This window comes from Bactrocera dorsalis, chromosome 3, assembly GCF_023373825.1.
Source record: "Bactrocera dorsalis isolate Fly_Bdor chromosome 3, ASM2337382v1, whole genome shotgun sequence".
In the NCBI taxonomy this organism is placed as follows: domain Eukaryota; kingdom Metazoa; phylum Arthropoda; class Insecta; order Diptera; family Tephritidae; genus Bactrocera; species Bactrocera dorsalis.
The window spans coordinates 21,740,721-21,768,683 of NC_064305.1; the positions used below are offsets into that span (position 1 = coordinate 21,740,721).

At 32.6% G+C, this 27,963-nt stretch overlaps 1 protein-coding gene across 1 annotated transcript in view; it reads right to left on the reverse strand.

The window, feature by feature from the left end:
* Positions 1-27,963, reverse strand: part of LOC105224528 (protein sine oculis) — a 67,893-nt gene that overhangs the window by 25,334 nt on the left and 14,596 nt on the right. Inside the window, exons 2-6 of the mRNA XM_011202636.4 lie at positions 16,961-17,394; positions 16,642-16,852; positions 16,385-16,512; positions 15,372-15,476; positions 13,084-13,139 (exon numbers count right to left, since the gene is read on the reverse strand). Of these exons, the coding sequence (XP_011200938.1) occupies positions 13,084-13,139; positions 15,372-15,476; positions 16,385-16,512; positions 16,642-16,852; positions 16,961-17,269 (809 nt within the window). The 5' untranslated portion in view covers positions 17,270-17,394. The remainder of the gene's footprint in view (positions 1-13,083; positions 13,140-15,371; positions 15,477-16,384; positions 16,513-16,641; positions 16,853-16,960; positions 17,395-27,963) is intronic.

Here is a 27,963-nt window from a genome sequence, read left to right on the forward strand (position 1 = left end):
TGGTGTGATCGTCTCGGCGATCTCATACACCAGTGCTGCCGAGTTGGAGTTGGAACTGAAGTTGACCGCTGAGGCACTGCTTCTACAATGTCTGTATTTTTGCATGCACATGCATATATATGTATGTATACCATACATACACATTTATATATACTTACATATATACAAACATATTCATTTGCAGTAATTTGTAAGTGGAAAGGTATAGCATTCCTTTGGAAGAAGAAGCAAGGATGCATGCTGCGACTGTGGTGTTCGTGGTTACAGTGACAATTCGCCAAGGAAGTGCTCGGTGTGGGGGCATAGACTGAGGACACTGTCTGGCGACGTTGTGGCTGTTGTTAATGTCTCATGGGTGCGTTTGTGGTGGCTTCTCATTTGTTTGTCACATTTGTAGTAGTAGTTGTTGCTGTTGATTTTTTGCTTGCATTTTATTAGCGCTTATTTAGTTGGTGCACTTTTGTTGTTGTTGCTCGCCGTTGCCTTTATTAATCGTCACACAACGCACTTTTGCCTGATGACCATTTCGTAACCCACAGCTCATGTTGTTATTTGCTGTTATGTACATACCTATGTATCTTGTTGCTGTTACAGCACAACATTAAAAAGCTGTTGGTGATGGCATATAAAAATCTACAATTACAGGCGATCATCGATAACACAAAAGAGCGCAGCAAAGTAGAAATATTCAGACAAAAACTTAGTGGCGGGAAAATTGCGCACGAAGCTTGGCTTTAGCGTTCGAAAAGCTACGCGATGCGATTTAAATATAATTTCTGTGGATTTCAACTATAATTGTTTAGGCTCTAGACTCATTCACACTCAAACTGCATTTCACATATGATTGGCCTTATCTCCTTACAGACATTTACATATATTTACTATTTAGTACTGCCACAACGGCTTCCTTGTTGGTTTTGTTGCATTTAATTTTATTTCTGTTTATGTCACAATAATTTATTTTGGTTGCCGCTTACAACGGCACAGTATACGAACAAGCCAGCAGCTTTTGTATGTCCTCCGCATTGGCATCCGTTGCATTTAGCGGCAAGTGCATCTTCCTACATACAATCCGCTCTGTATGTATGTATTCATAGAGGAACTACGACATTTTTATGCTGCAACAGATCATTACAAATTGCCCGGCTATGCGCTTAAATGTTTCGTATGCGTTTTAATGTCACTCACAGCTTCGTACTTCCATCGTTACTGCGTAAATATGTATGTATGTGTGTATGAGCATGTGTGGAGTGCTACAAGTAAGTCAAATTCCAAACATAGCCATGCATTAGTGTTGTTTTTGTAGTTATTCGTTCCACATGTTCATCGGCTGCGAATTGTCTGGTGACAAGATTAACACTTTAACGATAAAGGGTGGTATGTTGTTGGCGCGATGCAGCTTTGTGCTCTTGAAGCGCCCTTAAGCTATTTTTGAGTCTTCGCTTTGATGTTCTCAATGATCATAAATACGTACATACTTACATACATACATACTTACATATGTGTATCTTATAGTATTTAACACATATTTTATTAGCATATTCTGGTAGAATATACTCCCATGGTCAACTTGCTCTACTCAAGTTTTATATTTATGCTCTGAACAAGGTATATTAAGTTTGTCACGATGTTTGTAATACTCAAATGGGAACGCCGTAGACTCTATAAAAATTATACAAACGATCAGCGTTACGAATTGTTCGCCTATATATACAAACGTTCCTCAGTTTTTGAAATATCGAATTGAAATTTTACTAAGTACTTCCTTTCTCGCCAATAAGCTGCTCCTTGTTAAAAAAAAACACCGATATCGTACAGCTATAGTATATAGTATATATGTAGCTACCGTACGAACTGGTTGACGCAACTCAAGACTTTATTTGACAAGGATATCTTCATGAAAATTGGTACGGATTATAACAAAGATAACCCAACGGTACAATCTTTGAATAAATTGTTCAGATCAGATCCCTATAGCGTATAACTGTTCGATCATACTCAAGTCGTTGTACACAACTTCAGACTTTCTTATATAACGAGATATCTTCATCTCTGGATAGAGATACTTTTTGTACTTTCTCCATGGTCAATGCTTTTAAGAATCTTCACACGAGGGCAAAAAAAATGTAGGAAATTGCTATAAAGGGGACAACATATGTATATATATTATTTCCGAAAGATAAATACGAAAACAATGAAAAAAATATGATAAAACCAATGAGGAAAGGCTAAGTTCGGGTATAACCGATTATTTTATAATCTTGCAACTTGCAGGGATTAAGGCCGGTGTAAAACCTTCAGGTACGTAAGGCTTGTAAGTTATATGATGACTAGATCAAGTTTCCACCCGATTTTATTCATTCTAAGCGCAAATATGCATCTTTATTAGAATATCACAATCTCTAAATTTCACTAAGATAACTCGGAAGATCGAAAATGTTTATACTTGTATTAGGTACATATAGAGGTGTATATAGAGGTTAAGGGAGGTATTGACCCGATTCAAACCATTTGTAACACACAGACATACTATTATTAGGAAATGATTCTGACTGATTTTCCATTATACTATATCTCACACATTGATCCATATTTTCGGTAAAGGGTCAACCATAGGCTCTGCGGTACACCTATTCGGCACCTAGGGGCTTGCACAGTTTTATTTTGAATTGGACAGTTTTTTCTCAAAAGGTACCAAACTTCAAAGGTACTTTTTGTGTAAAGATTAATCGTTATATTAATTGCTGCTTGGTTTGTATACCGAAAAGTGAAAAAATCAAAATAAATTTAAAATTTTTTTATATTTTTGCGTGGTTGTAACCCGATTTCGCCATTTTCACATTGTAACATAAAAATGTCAGACGAATGTGACGCACCGATTTTGGCCGAAAAAGTCCCGAGATATGGGATTTCATCTAAAAGAGGGAGATACTACGCCCATTGTCCAATTTTGACCCCACCTCCTTTAAAGCCCTCTCATACCATCTCCTTAGTAAAATTTAGTGTATCTGTCGTACCGTTATATGGGGGGAGAGCGGGGATATCATCCAATATAATCTATTTTCATAATGTCGATAAGAGCTCTTATGATATTTGCTCTAGAGGAAATTGGTTGTTGTGGCTTTGGTTTGTGAAATATGTACAGTAAATCTACTAGAGAGCGGGGCGAAGCTTTTTGTGGGCGTGACAGTGGTCTGTTTACGCCCATATACAAACACGTCCTTACTTTTTTGCCAAGAAACACTTGTCGCAAGTTTCATCAAGATATCTTAATTTTTACTCGAGTTATCGCTTGTACAGATGGACGGATGAACAGACGGAGCTTCGTAATATGTTTCAAAAATAGTCTGAAGAAAGCTGCTAAGATGTCAGTTCATAGGTGGATATATAGCAATCAGTGTACCCTAGACTATACTTTTTTGGAAACGAAATCTCCTTTAGTACTATATGCTATAGTTAAACCATAAGAGTAAAAACAAAACGGCGGAAGCAAAGTTGTAGACCTATAATAATTTTAACATTCTCGCTTTTAAGCAATTTCTCTTTGTCCAGTCTCTCTTTGTGCTTGTTGCGCGACGAACACGTGACGATCGTTTGTTTTTAATTCACTCAAGTGTATTTAATTTTTTTATTTCCAAGCTAGTGCACTTGTGCCAACAACAAAAACACAGCTAAAAATGCTTACAGAACGAAAATAAAAACTTTCGATAAGCGCCAAGTTGCTGCAGAAGGCAGCGTTGTAGTGTCTACATATGTATGTACATATTTTAAATAAGCGACGCTTTGCACGAAAGCTGTGCTCGAGAGACACTCAAACAATAACAACTACTTAACGACACATTTATGAATTAATTCCCCGTCAATGAATTTTGAACTTCATTCAGCTAAGAAAAATTTGTGATGAAGCAAATAAATTCAAAAAGAAAATAAAAACTGCATGTACATATGTAAGTTTGTGTGTATAAGTGAAACGTTAAAATCTCAGCAATTAAAGCTGCATTAAGAATATAAGCTTATTAAAGCCAAAAAAGGGCCAGCGCACGCGACCACCCACAAAGCACAGTTATACGCTTAGCTGAGCTTAATTTTTAAAAGCGATTAAGCACGTTTAATAACTAATAAGCTGTTGCTTTTAAGACTGAGTATTTGTGATATAAGTTTTATTAGTTCTTTTGGCGTATGTAAAAAAGAATTTCTCTTTGTTCGAGAGTAATGTTTGCAACAGGAAATTTCTGTCTTAAACTATAGTTACTGTTAAAAATGCCAACTTGGAAAAATTATTTGTACCTTCAGTCTTGTTTATTTACCCATTTTCCTTTAACGATTTACTTCTATGTAGGTATTTTTATTGATTTTTGGAATTTAGTGTTTTACTATTGTAACCGTTATTCCATAAATAATTTTGGAATATTTAAAGAATATATATTTTGCTAAGTTGGTAGGATTATCTTTAATTACTATGCTAAATTTGAGCGCGTTTTGTCAACCAGTTTGTTACAACAGTTGCTCGTCGGTTCGCCTCAATAGTGCGTTGCGATTTTTAAAATGGATAAAAATATCGAACGAAGAATTTGCCTCAAATTTTGCTTACGAATGTTGGAAAATGCTTACGTTGATTCAAAAACACAAAGCTAACTTTAGTGTTTAGTTGTTTAGTTGAAAAGACCGAAACACATGTCATCGAAGCCTTCAAAGACATTCGAGAGATTGTTGAAGGCATGCCTCATTTTGGACGACCTTCGACCTCTTCAAATGATGAAACTATTAAAAAAGTGAAGGATGTGGTGCTTGAAAATCATCAGGTAAAGGTTAGAGAGATGGCAGGAGGGCTCGACATCTCTCACGAGTCTGTTCGAATGATTGTGGTGGATATTTTGGATACGAAACGCTTTTTTGCTCGACTCGTCCCGATAAAGTTGAATTTTTCGCAAATAAGTGTACGAGTCTGACCGAAATTTAAAGCCAAAACCGCAGTGTATCGACCACCGTATTCACTAGATTTGGCTTCGTGTGATTTTTTTCTGTTCCTTAAACTGAAATTGTCTTTCTGTGGAACCCGTTTTCAGTTGGTCGAAGATATAAAACAAACCTTCGCTGAAGGAGCTGAAGACTATCCCAAAAATGCTTATGAAATGTATGTGTTACATATGTTGGGGATTACTTTAAAGGCGACAAAATAAATATTTATGACTAATTAAATATTTTGCGTTTTATTTACAATTAGGCTTAGGCTGTTGTACACTAGGCTATAACCGCGTGTCTACGCCAATAAAGAAATGAAAGAAGATTTTCAAAATCACCTTTTAAGTCTCAATATAACAAAATATTTGATAAACACTTTAAAGTTTTAAATATCCTAAATATGAACCATACTTCTTTCTTATATACTTTATAAGCAAATTTTTAATAATTTATTCGGAAGTCAAAGTTGCAATAACAATACTTTGGGTCAAAATATCCGCTCTTTCTTAAAAAACTACTTTAAATCTCTTTAAATAAACAATAACCACGAAATCATGTACTCTCCCAACAGCAAAGAGATCAGCGGGCTATTTTATCCATGCAGAAAATTTCACTATTTCAACTGTGGCAAAATCTCGGTAGTGCCAAATAACTAAATTATTCGAAGCTTTGTACAACAATATATGTATGAGCACCCTATGCAATTACTGTTTTAAAGAGGTTTATGTACAGGGTAAAACCATTTTTATATCTAAATTATAAATCATTCCCCAGAGTGCAATACAAATGAGTTGGACAGTCTAAATAGCCTAGTTTCCAGTTTGTGATCTATAATGATTGGGAGACTACCAGCCGGTTTTTAACTGTCATTAAATGAGTTCACAGGTATTAAATTTTGTTGTTTAGAGTCATTCTAACCCCACATATCTAGAAGACTGCAGGAAATGTCTAGATCAAGACACCAGAGAAAGAATGGAGCGTTTCTTGTGCACTTGTCCCGCATTGGCAAAACTACGCTGTAAGTGTCTGGGGTCCCCACGCTATGATACACCGGAGGAGGTATCGATAGTAGGGCCACAGCGTTTTTTAAAATTCCCGTCAAGCACAGTCATCGTAAAGGATTACTATTCCTCATGAAACTATTAACTGCACTCCTTTGGTATCGCAAAGGACCAAAACTGGTCTATGGGTGGCTTATTGGTCTACCAGAATAACCTAGCCTAACCTATCTATTCTATCCCCAATTGGCAAAAATAAATTCTGAAATTGTTTTCATTTGGTGAGAGTCTTGGTCCGTAGTTTCAAAACTCAGAGCGTATGCGGAAACGCTAAAGATTCGCATACAATTTACCAACCATTTGGTTTCGGTTTTAATTAGATAAACCTGTAATTTATGGTATCACCAGGAATATACAGACACACATGTATGTACATATGTATGTATGTATGTATATATGAATAGCAACTTAGAATTGACTTGAATATCCTTTGGTACTTGATTAAACCTCCTGAAAACATGTTTTATAAAAACAATTAGTTGAGATTGAGGTTAAAGATGCCTGTGAACTGATCATTCTTATGGCATATAGAAGCGTAAAAACCAAAAATACAAAACATGTACTAAGCCGTTATTCAAATAATAATTAGACAAAAAACAGGGTAGCACACGCTAAAATTCCGCACTTCTCTTGACTTATGTCAATTCCTTGCCTGATTTTGTATGAGTTTTTTCTTGTCCTTTTCATTTAAGTTCACTTGCTTTACTCAACTTGATAAAATGTCACTACGAGCATAATATTGTACTTTATTGTATATGACAAAACTAACCTAAATGTAGAATACATAGTATGTATCTATATAGTAGGTAAATATATACATGTTTATACACACTTATATAATGTTTAATGTGGCAGTATATGCATATACAGATGTACAAAATAGTAACTGTAAAGGACATTCAGTCATATCGGGCTGACATAAGCACTCGAATATTGACTATATTTAATTTATATGTATATGTATACTAGGGTGGGTAAAAAAACCAACATTTTTTTCACCGCTTGGTGCTCTAAAAAGTAGGACATTAGACACCTCAAACAAAGTTTCTTCAAGTACATATGAGCTATTATAATCGGAATGTTCTCATATAAATAAAAAATATATATACAAATATATATTCTCTTTGACGATAAATATTTCGTAAACCCTTAACATAAATGAAAAATTATAAAGACATTTTTCGTAAATTGCCTACAAAACTATACTAGGTTTCTCAATTTATAATGACTTTATTTCACTTAAGAAAAAAGAATTGCCTTAAAATAGCCCAACTTCAACCGACAATATCTTTTGAACGATTATTAACGGAAAACTCGTAAGAGATTTCAATTTTCTATAAAATTTATGAAACACCAGGGTTTTCAGATTACTATTATTTATCTGTTATAAAAAAATAGAAAACAGTAAGGCGGAGATCTTCTTATCTTTTTTGGAAAGTCTTTCTGAGCGGTGTCTAAGAAGAACCTATTTCGCAGAGTACCAAGCAGAAAAAATTTCAGTTTCTTACCCGCCCTAATGCAAATATATTTGAATGTGTACAAAAAGCATATAGTAACGGTATATATACTAGATTTATGTGCCCCAAAGTAAACTTTTGTTCACCAAACTTCTACTTTTACCACTCTTTTTGGCCATTTTCGCTTTTATTCCACTTTATTTCTTGCTAATGTGCATGCTTTTATGAATCAACGTGTATGTGTGCATTTTTGTAGTTAATATGTGTTGCTGGAAACGTAGACAAAATCGTAATTCGATATCCAATATACGTTATGCTCATTTTTGTTTGTTTTGTCTTTTATTTTGATGTCTTTTGGCTAAAGATATTATGTTGGTAGGAAAATTTCATTGCCTTTGGTACTACTATTTATACTCGTATAGTAGAAACATACATATGTATGTACACATAAGTTTGAAAAAATATATGTAGCACACAGGCTTTAATATTTTATATAAATTTATATGTATTTCGGAAATATACAGAACTAAGCGTCAATTTCTAGACCCTTAAGGGGTTAGGGGTAGTCAGAGGCACGAAAAAATGAAAGTTTTCAGTCTTTTTTTTTGCTATTAAATCATGTTATATTACAAAAGTAGTAATTATTAGCATTATTATAGGATATGTTGACTCGAAGTCACGAAAATTTCAAAAAAAAAATTTTAAGTTTCAAAGTTATAGGCGTTTGTGTTGACCCTGTTCCAAAAAAGGCACTTGGATAAAAAAATGAGTTTTATAAATAAATAATCCCAGGCCTGATCGAAGGATTTTATTTTTTTTTTAATTAACAAAATGCCGGGCTCAGGAAATTTTTTTCTAAATTTTTTCGGAAAAAATTTGGTCTTAAAAAATCGAAAATTTCGAAAAAAAAAAAATCCTTTCAAAAGTTTCATTCAAGTTTTTGGGCGCAGTTAAATAGTTACAAGAGGTCTTTGGGTTGCATTTTTATGGTCATCATTCTTCTTAGATGGTGATGGTCGAAAAATAGTTCTACAAGTTTCAACTTTAGTGTTGAACTTACTTATACCTGCAGAGGGACAGAAACTTCGCAATCCTATATTAAGAGACATCGATTGAAGGTGGGCGAAATAGCTCAAGCATATTAAAAAGCGCATAAAATATTAAACAAGGGAAAGCTGTCGGCAAAATGTGGCTCGCTTTTGCTCTCCAAGAAGTAAAAGCACAACCTAGAGACCTTACTACAGAAGGGTTTTAAGCAAGAGTTTTAAGAGTTTCGGCACCATTTCAGACAGCCAACGAAACATGTTAAACCTGTGAACTTCATCCGAGAAATTTGTTCGAAAGAACACAAAACGACCGACCAAAAACTGTCGTCCCCTCATATCCAGTATTCAGAAAGTATGCTCTACCTTTACCATATGTAAAGGGTAAAGTCTATTCTTCTAGGTTTGGTCCCGTCCAACTTCTTTTGGTTTCGAAAAAAAATAATGAAATTACCCCGTAGACTATTTTGCATACCGTCATAAAGCGTATTTTTATGGTGACCTCAATTTAAAAAACATTAACTTTTGCTGCACCGAAGCTGTATGTACATATAATCCTTCACAGTACCTTTTCTTACGAGTATTTGTAGCTTAATCTGAAATCGTAATCAGCCAATGGTCACTTTGAATGGTAGTTACATATTAATGCCCAATCTGATCAAGTTATTCAGAGATTGTAGCGTTGTTTTCAACAATATTCTGTTTTAAACATCGCCAAGATATCTTGTCTAATAAAAAGTTTAACATATAGGGAGTTGATTTCGATTGGACAGTTTGTAGCCATGCGCTATAGTCCGATATCGCAGTTTTTTTGGGAGGAAAGGACGTGTGCAAAATTACTTCGATATCTCACAAACTAGTCACTCGCGCACTGGCGACCTCTGATGTTTCCTTCTGGGTGCTCAGCATTATACAAAGTAAAAAATATATGTATTCATATTTCCACTATAATTAAACTAGGAGCATATTTAAGCGCAGTTAGAAAAAATGAAAAATCGAATATTTGGTTTTGTAAAAATAAATTTTCAACTAAACAAATTTTCTTATTTAACTTGCCGCCCTTATAAGACGGCGCTAAACACTTTTTTGTGCCGACCAATTGCCGTCATACACACTGGCAAAAGTGCGCTGAAGTGCTTACAAACAATGCAGTCAGGAAGTCAATCAACCAAACCAAACACATACATACATACATACATACAATCGGCAGCGCTACTTTTGCTGCTGACCTCCAGCAGGACATTTGAATGCATTGAAGCGAAACACACACTTCAACAAATATACAGATATGTATGTACATATGTGTAAAGAAAATGGCCGCTAAGTGCAGCAGAAGAGAGTCCTCAGCGAACAATACGAAAACTGCGAGTACATATTAGCAATTACTTTAAGTACGCTTATGTATTTGTTCCTAAGTGTATTTATCATTGCCGTCGGATCTGTTTGACGCGCACTCGAAAGGACGTCGCAAAGATGTCGGAGTCAAGTTGATGCATTCTTCGCTGTTTGTGGTTGTTGTGTGCGATCTTTGATCGTTTTTTTTTCGCTGCTTCTACTCGTACACACACATGTTTGAGCGGGCTTTGCAAATATTTATTTAGATGTGAAGCAAGCAGATGTTTTATTTAAAATAAATATTGAAAGGGAAATTTTATTTTCGATAAAAGAAAAACGATTTAGCATTTGCATGGGAATGGAAATTGGTTTGGCATTTTAAGCAAAGTGAGAAATAAATATTTTTGTGTTTGCAAATGTTTGTTAAGATTTTCTTTCGAAAACAACGAAGCAGTGAGAGTTATTTTGGTAGCTAACTCGTTTCATTTAAACCGCCATAAGAGATGGGGAGAGAGATAATAATATTGAAAAATAAGACGGTTTAAAATTAGATTTATTTATAGAAATAATTAACTATGTAGGTACAAAATTTTGGGCCATTTTAAGCTGACAGTTTAACCTAACTTTTAGAATATTTTTCAGCAATCATGTAATAAAATAGGCATTGTGAGCAAAATATTTAGTAGGTAGTTTAAAATAATAATAGCTATTGTCTAAATTCCGAAAATTATGAAAAGAAAAACTTTTCTAAAATTTCATCTACTATTTGTAGATTGTTTAAGGGGTAAAATACCTTTAGAATTTTCAAAAAACTAAAAAAAAATTTCGATCTAATCAATTGAAAAACTATTCAAAAATAAAGTCCCGAAGTTTCATTGTTTTACTCAGAATATTTTCGAAGAAATAGGCTTTGGAGCCTTTGCACTTCATGCTGCGGTCTATACAACCGTAGAACTTTGAGGCTCGTTACCTCGAAACTAACCTTTTTTATCCGGCCGTCAAAAAAAGTCGTTGCGAGCTAATTATTTAACCGATTTACTTGAACTAAAGCGTCCTTTGCTACCATTGCTCCTATCCTACTACTAGCCTATAATTTTAATTATAAGTTAGTCATGTATAATAATAATAATAAAGCATATTTTATAGACAATTTTTATATTTTCCGAGAAAAAGGGCATTTTGATAGTTGTTTAAGTATGGCACTTTTTACAAAATCCCGGCCTACATCACCGATTTCTCAAAACCCCTCTGCTATGCACTTGATAAAAGCTTCCAGATTAAAAAAATGTACTTTTTTCGTTTCGGATAAGAAGCCGCAAAAAAATGTCAATCAATGCCATTTGTTCCGCCATTTTTTGTTTTTTTCTGACATAAAATAATTTTTATTTTGTGGTACAGTAATCTCTGTTCTCTGATCTGTTTTTATTCTTCCATAGTAAAATTGGAAAAAATTACCTTTTTGACGATACTAAAGGTATCTCCCCCTTAAAACTTGGCGAATCCTTAATTCCAGATATCATCAGCAAGATAAACAACATGAATATCTTCTGAAACATCTAGTTAACAAAATAACTTAGGCTTTTGCCATTGCTCTCTAGGAGGAAAGTGAAAGAAGACGATGCCAAAAAGCCCAGTACCAAAATATTATTCACAGTAAAGCAAGAATTACTTTTTATCATTGTGATTACTAGTGTTGAACTTTTCTAACTAACCAAAGTATCTCAACCTCGAAACAATAAAAGAATTTGAAACCACAGATTACATGTAAAACTATTCAACTGAAGGCGGTAAACCTGAGTACATACAATCGCTAGAAGAAATTTATGAAACATAATTTTTTTTTGCAAATTTCGAGCAAAGTGTTAATATTCAATATTTTTTGGAAAGTGCTGTATACATTTACACATTTTTAGTCATAAAATCTAATTAATAGTCTGGCTTTTTTCAACGCGTTTCTTCATTAATTTCCAATGTCAGCTGCTGTGCTCATATCACCTACACTTAATTGCTCATTTATTTGAAACATGCAACATTAAAAATATGCTTGTTGGCTACTTTAGAAAAATCATATTTCATTTAATATAACATAAAATACTATATATTGGTTATATGTATGTGTATATTGACATATGGAAAAAAAAAAATATTTTATGAAATATGAATTTCGTAGTACTCTGAAACATATTTTGAGAAACTGACGACAAATGTGAGGACTTTATTAAAAAATGAACACAGGCACACTGCCATATGTACATTTGTACATACATGTACATATGTATGTATATGTATGTATATAATATGAAGTGGCAAATAAATATGAAGATTGGATTTTTCTGTTTTTATGCCTTTACGCTTTTCACTGCCTCAGCCGAACAAATTTGACAGCAGCGAGAACAAGAAGAAGAGCCTGAGAACAACTGACCACCAGCAGCGCGTTCATAGCTCGTGCAATGTTATTTTCTTGACATTATTATTGCTATTTGTTTCACTATTATTATTATAATTGTTGTTGTTGTGAATTTGGTATTTGTTCGTTTGTGCTTGTCCAAAAAGCTGTTTTGTCTCAAATTCATGAAAATGAATAGTTCTTGTGACGGCTCGTAAGCACTCGGTGGCAGCGTTCGGGGTGTGAGCGACCGCTGCTGATGTGGGTGTGTGCTCAAATGTACATACATCCATACAGCATACATATGTATGTAACTGAAGCTTTATGTTTTGTTTTTTCTTTTTTTTTGTGTATCGCTTATTGCCAAGGTCATGCCGCTTGTACTGCCCGCGGATGCAAATATGATCTTGTGGCGAATTTTCCATGCGCTTTCTTTCACCGCATCTCATTTGTAAAAACAAAAAAGCGAATTTTACATATTTTCACAACCCTGACACTAATTATACGGTTATTTATTTTAGTTGAAATTGCATATGCAAATATTTTTTGTTGCATTTGGTTTTGCAAAAATTAAAACGTCTGTAACTGTCACATTCAGGGTTGCACCCCCCAGTGCCAAAGTAATGACATCTTAATACAAATATTTTATTTTTTTTTTTCACACAACATTCTAGATAATTTGCGTAATATTGTTGATAAAATTAATGCCACATAACGTAATTTTTAGCATGAGAGAGTGTAAAACAGTAAATTGGGTGCTTTATTTCAGCTTTTTTTCTTAATTTTTCTATATGATTATATTTTTTTAAATAAATTTTTTATCTTAAATTGGTTTTACTTACTCTTTGTGTTCGGCAGCGCGATCCCGTTGTCTGCGATTTTTAAACCAATTTGAAACCTGCAATTGAAAAAATTTTATATTAATAAATAAATATAAACTTATTTGAGTTGTTAACATTTATGGTAAATTTTGTTTGCTTTTATATTTATAATTTTTTATTTTTTTGTATGTAAATAATTATATATGTATATGTACATATATGTATATTGTTTACTTCTATTTATAATTATTTTTCATTTTCTTTATTTAAAATTTTTTCTTAATAAATAATTAAATAAAAATATTTATTGATTTGTTTTAAATTCAATTACATAAACATTTCATTTTCTCAACTTTTTTATTTCCTAAATTTTTTATATGTAGTACATACGTACACATTTGAACCAGGCCATCTAAATGATTAATCAAATTTCGGTCATTTGTTACAAAACACAACTTAATTAGCTGCATTCAAGCGAGAAACAGAGAACGATTAAGTGGTGAAATTGATAAATTAATATAAAGCAAAGCAAATGCTACACAAATGTATAAATAACACATAAATACGTTAATATCTATGAACATACACATCTGTGTATGTTAAGAAAATAGTGGCGATTTTGACATTGAAAATTTTAAAAATTTCAAAAATGTGAAAATTACGCTAAACGCTGAAGGTGAGCATAAATATTTATTTAAGCGAACAAATTACATTCGGGTGTAATTTTTTTGTAGTGTACCAAAAATTGTGAGATTCTTCAAAACCATTTAATTGAAAAAATAAAATTTTGCTTTTTTAAAATAAATTCTTAAAAATTTCAATATTTTTATATTATTTGCAAATTGCTACTACTAAAAATAAAAAAGATGAAGCTAACAATAAAATGTCAAAAGTTTTGGAAAAACATAATTTCTAAATATATTTTGGTGTTAATATTTGTCTTTTTGGTAATTATAAAAGTTAAGTTATGGAAAAAAATGTTTTTTATTTTTAATTGTATATTTTTATAATAATATTTTATATTTTTGATTGTACATAAACATATGTACATATGTACGTTATTAAATTTATATTGTATTACGAAAAAACAGTTGTTAATTGTTTTTACTTTTTATTATTATTTTTATATTTTTTATTACGAAAAAAGTTGTTAGTTTTGATTTTTGATTGATGTTTTTTATTAGATATGTATCATATTTTTATGTTTTTGTATGAACTTTATTTTTCTTTTTTGTAAATGTATGGTTTAAAAAATAATTTGAAAGATATTTTTTTTAATTCAAAATTTAAAAGTTTGACGTTTCTTTGTTTTGGGTTCCCGACATTTTTAATTAAATTTATAATTTTTTAGCAGTAAAATAAATTGCCAGCAGGGTCGGAAATAATGCTCTGAAAATAATGGAATTAACATTTTAATATTTTTTTTGTATTCCCGAAAAACTTATTATCATAAAAAATAATGTTTAATCTCAAATAAAAAATGGCTCGAAAAAATTAAAAGTAATATAATCCCAAATATGGGATTGATAAATTAATAAAATATATTTTTGTATTAACAAAACCGTATTCATTTTAAACCCAAATACCAGACAGAAAAGAATTGATCCCATGCATAAAGGTAGAAATATTTAAACAAATTAATAATAAAAAGAAATAATAATTAAAAAAAAAATATAAAAAAATAATAATATTTAAAAAAATTGTTTTAGAATTTACATTTCTCCCGTTTACATACTTCTTGTGCTACCATTTTATACTAGAGGGCGCACAGACCCATCACCTTCAAAGCTCTAGAGCAGTAGTCCGGAAACTAAACATTCAAACGTATATTGTTCGTTCTGATTTTGTGATTGAATTTAAAATTGTTACTATTAAGCAAAAAACAAAACAAAAAATTTTTAAAATTTTACTACTAAATAAAAAAATAAAATTTTCAATATTTATTCTCTACATATTGTATATTTAATTTTCTTTTTCACAAAATCGGAATTAAAAATTGAAAATTTAATTTTTAAAATTAAAATTGAAAAATTTAATTTTTAAAATTAGAATTGAAAATTTGATTTTTAAAATAAAAAATATAAATATAATTTTTAATCGAAGATGTTGAGGTTAAATTCTAAAAACATTTAAAAAATTAAAAATCTAACTAAAAGCCGCATTTTTAATGCAAAATTTTTTAATTAAAAAAATTTCCAACACTAATTATGATTTTAATGTATTTTACACATATGTATGTTGGCATTTTATAAATATAATTAGTAAAATATATTTTTCAGATCTTCTATTATCAAAATTTGTTTACCGACCTGTGTGGTTGTCAGTCCTGTAGCCTCTGCTAATTCACGTTTCTCACGCGGGGAAGGATATGGATTGTGTGCATACCAGTCTCTTAATACAGAGCGAGATTTCTCCTGCGGGAAGAGAAATATATAGTTATTAATTACACATTACATTAACATAAATTTTATTTTACGCTTTATTGAAACTACAATTTATGACTGAAAAATGTTTTAAATTTTTTTTTAAATTCGTTTTTATTATAACAAAATTGTTATATTAAAAGTCACGTTCATTCACTTACTTCACTAATAAGGTCATGTTTTCACTATAAATTTAGTAATGTAAATCGTTTTGTATACTTTTGTCGAAATCACAAAGATTTTTTTTACAAAAACATATGTATGTAAATGCATGTAAAATTTCACCACTTCATAGACATACATACGTATATAGAATAGGTATAATATTTTATTAAAAACTTTTCTGTGGCAGTTTGCAAATTACAACATTGAGTGATTTCAAAGTTTGGAAAGAAGAAAAAATAAAATTTATGTACATATGTATATATGTATGTATTTAAATATGTGTAAAATTCATACTCATACATACTTTAAAAGGTCATAAGTTAATCAAATGAAGCCATTTCTGTAACAAGCACTACTGCAAATATTTTCCCTAGCCACCAAGAAGCTTTAAGGCGCTGCCAAGCTGTTGTCTTTAAGCCAGCTTAATTGTTGCTGATTATCAATCCGACTTAACAACCTGCAAACGTGCATATGAAATGCGGCAGGACACGTAGAAGTTTTAACTTCATTTCGAGAAACAAGTTCCGACACTACTACGATTTCATGCGTTCAGAATTTCCCCCTTTATTTGAAAAGTAGAGCGAACGAAGGCTCATGTGTGTGAAGAAACTTTAGCAGCAGCAGTTACCCTCACCGTGCACAAAGTTTAAATGCAACACTGTATGCCTCCCTGTCTTCCGAAATTCAGCAAGTCGTACACATACACACATACATATTTAGAGGCACTCACTCACCTTGAAGCAGTAACTCGTCTCTTCGCCATCCCAAATTGTGCGTGGCAGTGGAAATTTGCGACGTACGCGATATTTACCAACAGCACCTAAAGGTCTTCCGCGCAGTTTTTCGGCTTCCACATAATGCGCTACATTTCGAATCAAATAAAAGTGTTCAAAATTAATATAAATATCAAAAAAAATATTATTATTAACAACATATAAAAACACTTAAAATTTCGCCTTAAGTAAGTAAAATGACGTATGTATATATTCACCTTTCAACCATAGCGCCTGCAATTTGGCATGATTATGTGGCGAGAATTGATGATGCTCGAGCAGACGGTATAACTCCTTATACTGTCCACGATGGAATGCAACAACGGCCTTCGCTTTCAGCACAGACTCGTTCAATTGCAGTTTATCACATTGCGGTAAGGACCAAAGGAAGCGGCCCAGTCTTTCGATGTTGCCAGCTTGTTGCAGTACCTAAAACAAATACATATAAAGCAACAAAATTGAAATTTATCAAACTTTTCGTCTATTCAACTATATATTAGTTAGCAACTTAAATACTTTTATTGCCTTCCAACTCACCTCACACACGCAAGCCACTTGCTCCTGCGTGAAGCCAAAACTGGGCAACGTTTCACGTCCATTGCTGCCACCGTTCGTATTGCCGATATGACCAGCGCCACCACCACCGCCGGCAGGTCCGATAATGCTGCCATTGTGTCCCAACATGTCTAAATTATTATTGCTTGTGTTGTTGTTATTGTTATTGCTAAGAACCGCTCCTGCGCTGATCAAGCCCGTCGGACTGTATGGTGGCGTTTGACGCGCACTCAATACGGCAGCATTGGCGGCAGCCAAGTCATAGAAATCCGTAGCGGTATGTTGAAGCATTTTGTTGTTGTTTTTATTTTAAAATACACCTCCTTTAATCAGACTTTTTTATATTATTTGATAACTAATACTTTTTACAAAGAGTTATTGGAGAAAGTGACGCATTGCTATAGCAGTTAGAAAACCTGCAAAAGAAGATGACAATATATTTTAAAAGATCATTCAGAATAAGCATATCTTTATATATTATATTTTAGCATTGAAAATATTTTGTATTTAGAAAAAATAAATATGTATTAATAATAACAGTAATAAAAGTTTCGGGCGGATGGAGTCATGTGCAGAAGTTCACACAAGTTTACATATGGCTCAAGCAGCTCACGACTTCCGGTCTTAGACGAAGTATCCTCTGAGTAGCCAAAAAACATTTTTTAGGAGGCGAGCTAATGCAAGAATTGGAAATACCCCTCCCCAGGATTATAATCTAGGTTTGGTACCCGCCACGTAAAAAGTGCCCTCAATGAAAAGGAAAAACAGCCTCGCATGGAGAAGGTACAATCTTTTATAAGAGTGTACAGTTTCTGGCGTACACCGATGATATTGATATCATTGGCCTCAACACCCACGTCGTTAGTTCTGCTTTCTCAAGACTGGTTAAGGAAGTGAAGCAAATGGGTCTGGTAGTGAACGAGAGCAAAACGAAATATCTTCTGTCGTCAAAGAAACCGTCGTCCCACTCTCGACTTGGCTCCCACGTCACCGTTCAGAGTCACAACTTTGAAGTTGTAGATAATTTCGTCTATCTTAGAACCAACAATGTCAGCCTAAATCCAACGCAAAATAATTCTTGTCAACAGGTGCTACTTCGGACTGAGGAGGCAATTGAGAAGTAAAGTCCTCCATCGTCAAATAAAGACCAAACTCTATAAATCATTCATTATTCCCGTCCCGTCGACCTTACGAGTTGTCTAGAGGTTCAGCGGACGATTTATGATCCTTTGCGTATTAGCAACGGCGAATATCGCATTCGAAGGAACGATAAGTTGCACGTGACATTGACATACATACATAGTTCAGCGAATTAATGCACAGCGGCTACGTTGGCTAGGTCATGTAGTCCGTATGGCTGAAAACACTCCAGCTCTGAAAGTATTCGACACAGTACCCGCCAGGGGAAACTGAGGAAGAAGAAGACGGAGTGTAGGTCTCCTCTTTCTCTGCTGTTAGAGTGATCAGCTGGAGAATGACCTGTATCTCGAATTAGAGACAAGTTGCGAAAAGAAGAGCCGACTGGCGCGCTGTTGTTAACTCGGCTATAACCGCGTAAGTGGCGTTTACGGCAGTAAAGAAGAAGAATAATAAAAGTTGCGACCAGTTTAGTTAATACGGTTGCGTATAAAATAACAAAAACTTCAAAAACTAAGGACAATGTTAACTTCGATTGCTTTAATACCCCACAAAGTATTAAAATTGGCTTACAAAAACATGATTGGGACTGTTTTCTTAACTTATAATATATTCATTCAAATGAATCTCATAATGAACATAGATCTGGCAGTCGATCTTAAATTACACCAAATCATATTGGATAAAAAAGTATTTTCTGCTAAAAATATCAAATTTAATATAATATTTATATTCACTTACTATCAATAATAAAGAAAATTTTGTATCTTTACTTTGAATCCTAATCCAAAAAAATAGTGTTCAACTTCCTCTGGTTTTTTCTACTCTCTATTGTTCATTATTTCGACCATTCTCCCTCTCTCTGTATCTGTGTCTTTCTCTGTGTCACTGTAATGCTCTGCGAGCTTTTCTCATTTTTTTATACTTATACTCGCTCTCCTGCGTTAAATTTTCACTCACGAGCGTGCATCCCAATTTGTCGTGCCTTTCGAAAATTGGCCGCCTGCCAACAGCAAATTCTCAAATAACGCAGATCATTTCACTCAGCACAACACAAGTAAGCAATAAATAGAAGTTTCGTATTTCATTTTTAGAAATTACCAAATGTTTACATATAATTCGGGCATTTTTCTTCACGAAAATAAGGCAATCAAATGTTTAATTATGTAAAATTTTAAATTCTTTAGATATCTGTGTATGTGTCTGTGCTCTATACGAAATATTTGAGTTGAATGACGAAAAATAATCGCTCTGGTTGTAAGGAGGTGAAGAATGTGTGTGTAATTAGGCACGAAATTAAAATATTATTATTTTTGAGGCTTATAAAATTTTTGAAACTTTTCAAATTTCAATATGAGACCTTAATAAACTTTAACGCATATGGTATGTATGTAAAATTAATTTTTATAAATTTAATTTTTTAAATTTTTTTTAATTTTAATTTTAATACAATTTTTCTTATCTTTAAATTTCAAAAGTAATAGCAAAATTATATTCTTCTCACTTGCTACATTATTACGACATTATTCTTCAAGCTAAAAATTTAAAAATATTTTTTTAGTAAGTAAGACTTTTTTATTACAAATATGTAAATATATTTGAGGTTATCGTTTTGAAGTTATTTTTTTATTTTCATTAATTAATATTAATTTGTTATTTTTAAACTTGTTCAACACCATGATTAAGAAATTTACATATACATAATATCATATTGTGATCCTTGCGCCAAGTTTTTATTTTAGAATTTAAAAACAAAAAATTTCCATTAGAAATACTGCTCTATGAAAATTATGAAACTTTTCCATTAATTATGCTTTTTAAGCTGCCATTAGCATAATCGAATTAAGTTTTTTATTGCAAACTCACTTCCGCCCATAAATTCATGATATTAATTCGCTTGCAGCTCATTAAAAGTGGCAACATGCTGAGTTATTTCTCCTCATCTTTATCAAAGCAAGCAATTTCTTTGGGCTGGAACATTTGCGTGATTCTTCATTTCTCAATAAAAATAAACTCGCCTATAGAATTGTGTAATAAAACTAAATTTTTGTAGGCAGGTATAGAATATAGAATACGAATTTCACAAAATAATTATCTTTAGTATGTGTATTGAAAATAGTATTAAAAATACTTATATACAACCATTTCCGTTAATATTTCTTTACAAATTTTAAGTGGATGAAAAATTATTTACACAAATCTTTTTAAAAGTATTTTTAATTACCAATCTTATCTAAATGTCTTTAATACATTATTAAGTATTAGACTTATACTAACATACTAACTACTTTAATTTTCATAAATAAATTCAATAAAAGAAAAATATTTTTACAAAAAAAATTATAAAAAATATTTTTTTATATAATTTTATGAAATAAAACCAAATTTATGAAATAAAAAAAAAATATTTTTTTCATTTTTTATTTCTTAAATTGCACAAATAAATAGTTTTTTATAATTTATTATGTGAAAAAAATACTTTTATTTTAAATGTTTATTAGAAGCATTTTCTTAAAAAAAATAATATTAAAAATATTTATTTTAAAATTTTGCTCAGAATTTTAAATTATTTATGTATATATTTTTATAGCATTAAATATTTGTATTTAATATCATTTTTATCTACTCAATAAATATATTTTTCCAGCTTCATAATTGTATTTAGAAGTAAGTTTAGACTTTTAAATTATGTATTTAATTAAAAATTATTCTTTAGCTTAAGTAAATATTTTTTACTATTTTTTTAATATACATACATACATACATATTTATCAACGATAAATTCAACAATAACATTATTAAACTCAAAATATTTCGATCATATCCATATTTCCCACTTATTCTCATATAATATTTCCTACAACACTTATTTCTCACTCCCGTTTACACACTTGATTCGCTTTCGCTTTCTTTAATTGGTTTTTCTTTGATTTCACGTATACTTAGTCGTACATTCGCTTGAATCAAAACACTTTTTCGAAAATAAACCACTCATACATTATTAAGAAGAATTCTAAAATTACACAACCTACGTCGCACGCCGTTTAAAATCATTCTCCTCCACAGCCACACTTTATACAAAACGCATGGTATTACTTTCCTCAGAGGGGTTACCATACAATTCGGATCGTATGTTTTGGCATCAGACAACGTTCGTGTAAACGCAGAAATCGTCAGATCGTATTCACTTTCAGTGATCTCGCGGCTGCACGATCTTTTCCGTTATACATATGTACGTACATATGTACATATATTGGCTGTTGTTATTATTTACATTTTATGGCATTATTATACATACATATGCACATACTTATCTTCAGATACACAAATGAAAAAGTGTTCCAGTAGCTAATGAAATAAATTCGATACTTTGACTTTTGCATTCAGGATTATGTAGACTAATTGTAAAATTCGGAATTTGATAAGAAAGGGGGTGGGGAGTTTTAAAAATGTTTCAAAAAAATACTATAAAATATATCGAATATTATAAATTATTGGCATATTTAGTATTCTTATTATTTTTTGTGTTATATTTTTATTTCTTTAGGTTAGGCTGCGGTAAATGTGAACGTGTAACTTACATAAATAATACCCTAGCCATCGGCGAAAACTGCATTTGCCGAAATGACTAGCATAAAGCACTAACTAGAATAAAATCTACTGATATTTGCATTCTACGTACATATGTACATATACATATATATAAATTCTCAATACTTTCCGTACAGCCTGAACATAATTTTTAAACAATATTTTTGAATAATTGATCAGGCCTCAGTCAACCATATGCCTCACTTGAGGGGTTACATGAGTTTACGAATTTCAAAAAATCTATTTTTTTATTGTCTTATTAAATTTTACAACCTCTAATATATTGTCCTAAATTTTCAAGTTCATCCGAGAAATAGTTTCGAAGATACAGCCTCGAGATTTCTCGGGAGCTACTCAACCGATCTTTATGAAATTTTACACAGGTCTTCGAGATACAATTCTTAAAGGCTGAAACGAAAGATTTTTTCCGTTCACAACTGTTTGATAAAAAATGTTACGAAATTTTCACTGAAATTTTCATTTTTTTTTTGTAAAAAAGTCAAAAGCCAAAAATCCACTTTTCATTTTTTTTTTTCTTCGACCAGGTTCTAAGCTAAGGTATTTTTCACTTAAGATGATCCTGTAAGTAGTTATCCTGCCAACGCGGGAGCATCTTTTTTCTGAAGGGTCCCCGGAAATGGCGTCGCAATGGCGGAGTTTAAAATATTTTTTCCCAATAATTTCAGAATATCTTTACTAATAGTGTATGCTTTAAAAATATAAAGTTCTAATAAAATATTTAACTGTTTATATGAGAAAAAATTGTCGAAAAAAGGCTGTTTTTTACCCGAGGAAACCAATGTAAACCCTTAAGAAAACTCTATTTGAATCATCCTATTGAAACACGTTTTTAATAATTAATAATTCGAAACTTACGGACTGTTTCTATATGAACTGTAGTTCGTCCTTAATCATGAATTAAATTCTTCAGCAGACAGGTATGGTTTCGTCTTAAGCACGTACATATGTATGTATGTATCACCAACAGAGGATAATTTGAAAACAAATATTGATGCAGATAAAATCTCTTGATGTTCCACATACGTCGGACCAGGAACACGCCTGGAATTTTAGCAAACCTAAGATGCTCAACTCAAAAGAATTCCTCAAATTTATTTGCACAATCCTATCTGAAGCTACAACAACAACAATTTATTTAAGAAGAAGTTTAAAGAGCTAATGACTGATTCACATAAAACTTTTCTCTTAGTTTCAGACTTTTGCTTTGACATAAAAGTTCGAAGCATGCTTTTGAAGCGAAGAAAAATGTTGGGAAAATCTCATCTCTTTACCCCTTGCCAAGCAGTTGCCATTTTTATAGGAGAGAAGTAAGGAGAGCAAAGTTGTTGTTAAAATATGAACTGTCAAGCAAAGCGTGGAAAGTTGAATGTGAATGGATCCTAAGAGCCTAAATTTCTTTTAAAAACTAGTGATTTCATTAACGATAGGTAAAACCGTAAACAGCTTCGTTCCGTTACTTTTATGAAATACCCGGTACGAGGTATATTAAGTTTGCTACGAAGTTTGTAACACCCCGAAGAAAACGTCAGAGACTTTATAAAATATACATACATAAAGGATCAGCATTAGGAGTTGAGTCGATTTAGCCATGTTCTTCTGTCTATCCGTCGGTTTACAGTTTTTGATATTTCGATCTGAAATTTTGCATGAAATTGCTCATATGTATGTTGGAGCTCTATAACATAATGTGGCCTTACAAACTGAACGATCGGATTTAAGTTCTTGCATGGAAATTTTTTTTGTTTGACAAGATATCTTCACGAAATTTGGCATGCAGTATTGCACAAACAGACCGAAATTTTCGCAAAGAAATGGTTCAGATCGGGCCAATATAGCATCTAGTTGCCATAAAATCATAACAATCAAGATAAAAACCTTGTATGGAGAACTCTTTTATTTGACGAAATAACTTCATACAATTTTGGTATTGATTATTGCCTAAGGTTTGTACCGTTACAATATCTGAAAAATTGTTTGTTGAAAACTTTTTTATTTAATAAGATTCACGAAATTCGACATGGAATATTTTTTAAGACAAAGATATAATTTTCGAAAAAAGTTTTCAAATCAGGCCACTATAACCTATATCTTCCAAAAAGATTGATCGATCATAATTATGTTCGTGTACAGAATCTTTTGTATTTGTGAAGGGTGTTATGACTATTTTCCTTGTTAGAATCTCAGATAAATATTCGGCCATATTAATAATAAATTTTATAATCACGCTCACATCTTTAAATACTATATAAATATACATATGTATACATTTGTCTGTATAAATTATAGGTATACAAATATACATACATACATACACTATGCAACACATGAAACTTTCTGCTCTGGTTTCTCGTTACGTTTACGCATTTTCTACAATACGCAAACACATAACGGTTTATATTAGACTGCTAGCTCTTCCGTTTATTGTTATTGTTGTTCGCACACTTGCCATGGCTGCATTGTTGGTGATTTGAGATATTCTTGGATCTGTTTTCAGTTTCATGTGTATCTGTAATGAAAATACCAACGCAAAGTTTTTCTTTCTTTGCGCATTTCATCGTTTTGCTTTATTCATTTCAATTTCACATGAAAATAGAACCTCAACCGCCGACAGTCGACGACTTGTAGGCAATATTAGACTGATGTCTGAGTGCAACCAAAGCGGCAAAGTGCATATAGATATTGTATATGTATGTATGTATATACGTATGTATGTAGAAATATATGCATCTAGTAAAGTTTCTTGTGCGTAGATATGTATGTTTTCATATTTGTAAGCATAAGAAAATTCGTTATAATTCTCAACTTTTCATACGAAACATTTTGTTTACAGAGTTTTGCCGGCAATCGAACTAATTACATTCTTCGCTGAATTCGTATAAACTTCTAAATTTCACATCGAAAAAGCAAATACATACATACATATGTACATATGTATGACGTATAAAATCGTTTATGCCGATTCCGATCCCGATCGATTACCACCAGCCGACATTCTACAAGTGTAATGCATGTACATACTTAAGTATGCACGCATATGTGTGTGTTTATATTTGGTGGCCGATATTTGTTGGTTTTGTTGTTGTGCGATATGTTGTGATCCAATTGCGATCGTGTTGTGATGCGCTGTGATTTGATGCGATCGTCTGCGCTGTTCAGCGCAACTGTTTGACGTAATACAATTTAAGGAAAACAGCTGTTGATTGTTACTAAAAATTGCTTGAGTAAAGAGACTCCGTCATCAAATAGCTTACGAAAATTCACATTTAAAATTGTAGAACATTGCAAGAAAAGAAAACAATTTATTTATTTTTTTTTTTTATATTACCAGTGGGATCTAACTGCTAAAAAGGTTGTGCGTTTTTATAAAGTGTTGTAAGGAAAAGGTGTGGAAATTACAATTAATGTGTTGTAGGATGTGATTCGATATACACTTGAACTGGCATAAATCGCAGTTTTCTTTAAGTCGAACTCTTGAATTGGTAATATTGTTTAGTAATCTAATTTCATAAAATTTTTCTTCCATAACTCAAATTTTCTTAACTCGAAGTTCTTCATAAATCGAAATTTTAAATTTAGTCGCATTTTTCGGGGGAATCCCAGTTTTTAAATAGCTGCTCACGTAAAAGTCGACGCGCGTATTTAGCCCTTCAAATGTTACAATTACAGATTATATTGAGGTGGACAATGTGATTAGCGCAGCCGCATTTATAACCGATGATATTGTAGAACTGAATATTTCAAACCCAGCGAACATGACTTCTTGCGCCATGAAAAACGATGAAGATTCTAAAGAAGAAATTATGCAATCGCCCGTCAAAAATAATGTAAAGCATTCCTTTGCAATTTTTCTTATTTAATACGATGGATTCCTATTTAAAGACGATGGAGGAAAGAGTCATATGTAGAAGTTCACGCAAGTGAGGAAAGTTCTCTGATCGCCATTCACTTAGGAGTGGCCAGAAACGATTCTTTTACATATGACTCAAACAGCTCCCGACTTCCGGTCTTTGACCAAGTATCCTCTGGGTAGCCTAAGAACATCTGTTTGAAGGCGAGCTAAAGTGAGAAGGCGAAACATCCCCTCCCCATGGTTTGGAACCCGCCACGTAAAAAATACCCCTAATGAAAATATCAAAATAGCCTCGGCAGAGGAACCCGCCTTTTGATGACGATCATGGCAAACGCATTAAGAATAACGATATAAGGGCATGCACTTGGAATGTCAGGTCCTTTAATTGAGAAGGTGCCGCTGTCCAGCTGGTTGACGTTCTCGTTAGAGTGAAAGCTGACATCACCGCCGCTTAAGAAATGGGATGGACGTTACAAGGACACAGGCGAGTAGGTCCTTGTGGCATTTACTAAAGGAGCGCAAATTAGGTTTGGGATTCGTGGTGGGAGAGAGACTCCGTCGCCGTGTCTTGGCATTCACCCCGAAGGATAAATGTCCAACCACAATCCACACCAATGCGAAGTTCTTCAACATATCGCTGATGTGAGAAGGACGATGCGAAAGATGCCTTCTATGAGCGCTTGGAGCGCACCTATGAGAGCTGCCCCCGCCACGATGTCAAAATCGTGCTTGGCGACTTTAACGTCAGGGTGGGCAAAGAAGGTATGTATCTTTGGCACAACAGTCGGTAAATTCAGCCTTCATGATGAAACATTCCCAAATGGGTTGAGGCTAATCGACTTCGCCAGGGTCCGAAATATGTTTATCTGTAATACTAGATTTCAGTATAGAAAAATTCATGAAGCTGTCTCCGAATCGAAATGCCGCCAACCAAATCAATCACGTTGTGCTAGACGGAAGACACGTCTCCAGTAATTTAGACATTTATTTTATTCTATATATCTAATGATCCTTTTTATTAAAACATTTATTTTAGTTTTTTTATATTTTTTTAAATATTTTTCCTTTTGTCTCCCATTAGCTTTTATATGTTTATTACTTAAGTATGCCATTTAGTTTTCTAAATTGCTTTTAATATAATGCAAATATATGGACCTATAAAATTATACAAGAATATACTCACAATCAAACAATTTTTTCAATGAAAATTTCTATAAAAATTTTCACCTTTGCAAAACTCAACATTTTCGGAATTTATTGGCGTAAACAAACCATTTCTAATACGTCTGTACATATAATATATATTTGTTTATACATACATATATACATGCATACCTGCATTTGAGTGTTGTCCCCATTATGACAACAACACTGCTAAAGAAAAATTGATAAAAATCTGTCATTCACCTGCTGCCAGCAATGTTGCTGCATCATCGCCTAGTTATATAAATAGCTGCGCCTAAATCATTGTACTTAGCGTAGACATGTATATACATACATACATACATACATACATATATGTAAGTGTATAAGTGCATAATATATGTATTAACAGTGGGGATAAGGCATTTCATGTCGTAGATATGTCATGCGATACGAAACGATGCGATACAAATGCGAGGCGACACGCCTCAACTCTTGTAAAGCGTACAAAGCGTAAGAACATCAAAAAGATAAACGACACACGGTGGCAATATACAAAATGATGCAGAAATAATTATAAAAATATACGCATGTACGCATACATACCTTCGAATATATATATATATATGTATGTGTATGCGTAAAATCGTAATTAATAGCATGTGTATCTATGATATACAAATATATAGATATATATAAGTATGTAGACATTTCTGAATATGAAGCGCAGCACTGTGCTAATTCTTACAGCAACAACGCATAACTGGTGACAGATCACTCATACGCCACGTCGGCTACGCGACTCACATTCATATACACACGTGTATGTGTGCCGTAGGCACCTGCATATCGGCATGTCTGCACACGTTCGCCGCTGATTTTGATTAAATTGCTTAAGGAGACATGCTGCATTGCATTTAAGTGTAGGATTTCTACACGAGCAACTGAAAAATGTGACAACAGGTAAAAACTTTTGAAAGAAATTCGTTTAAAATTGTGCTAAAATGTCGCGCAAATATAATTAGTTACGTATGTAGGCGCACTTGTAGATATTCGTGTAATCTAGATACGCGGAAGGTGATCAAAATTTTATTAGAATATTTTGTTTTTGAAATTTGTAAATAAAATGCATAAATTAAAGGAAATTTCAGCATGTAGATATTAATTGCAGTGGACATATTCGTGAAATGCCTGCATTCAGAGCACAAAAACAATATTTATTTGGACATGAAAATATTATTTT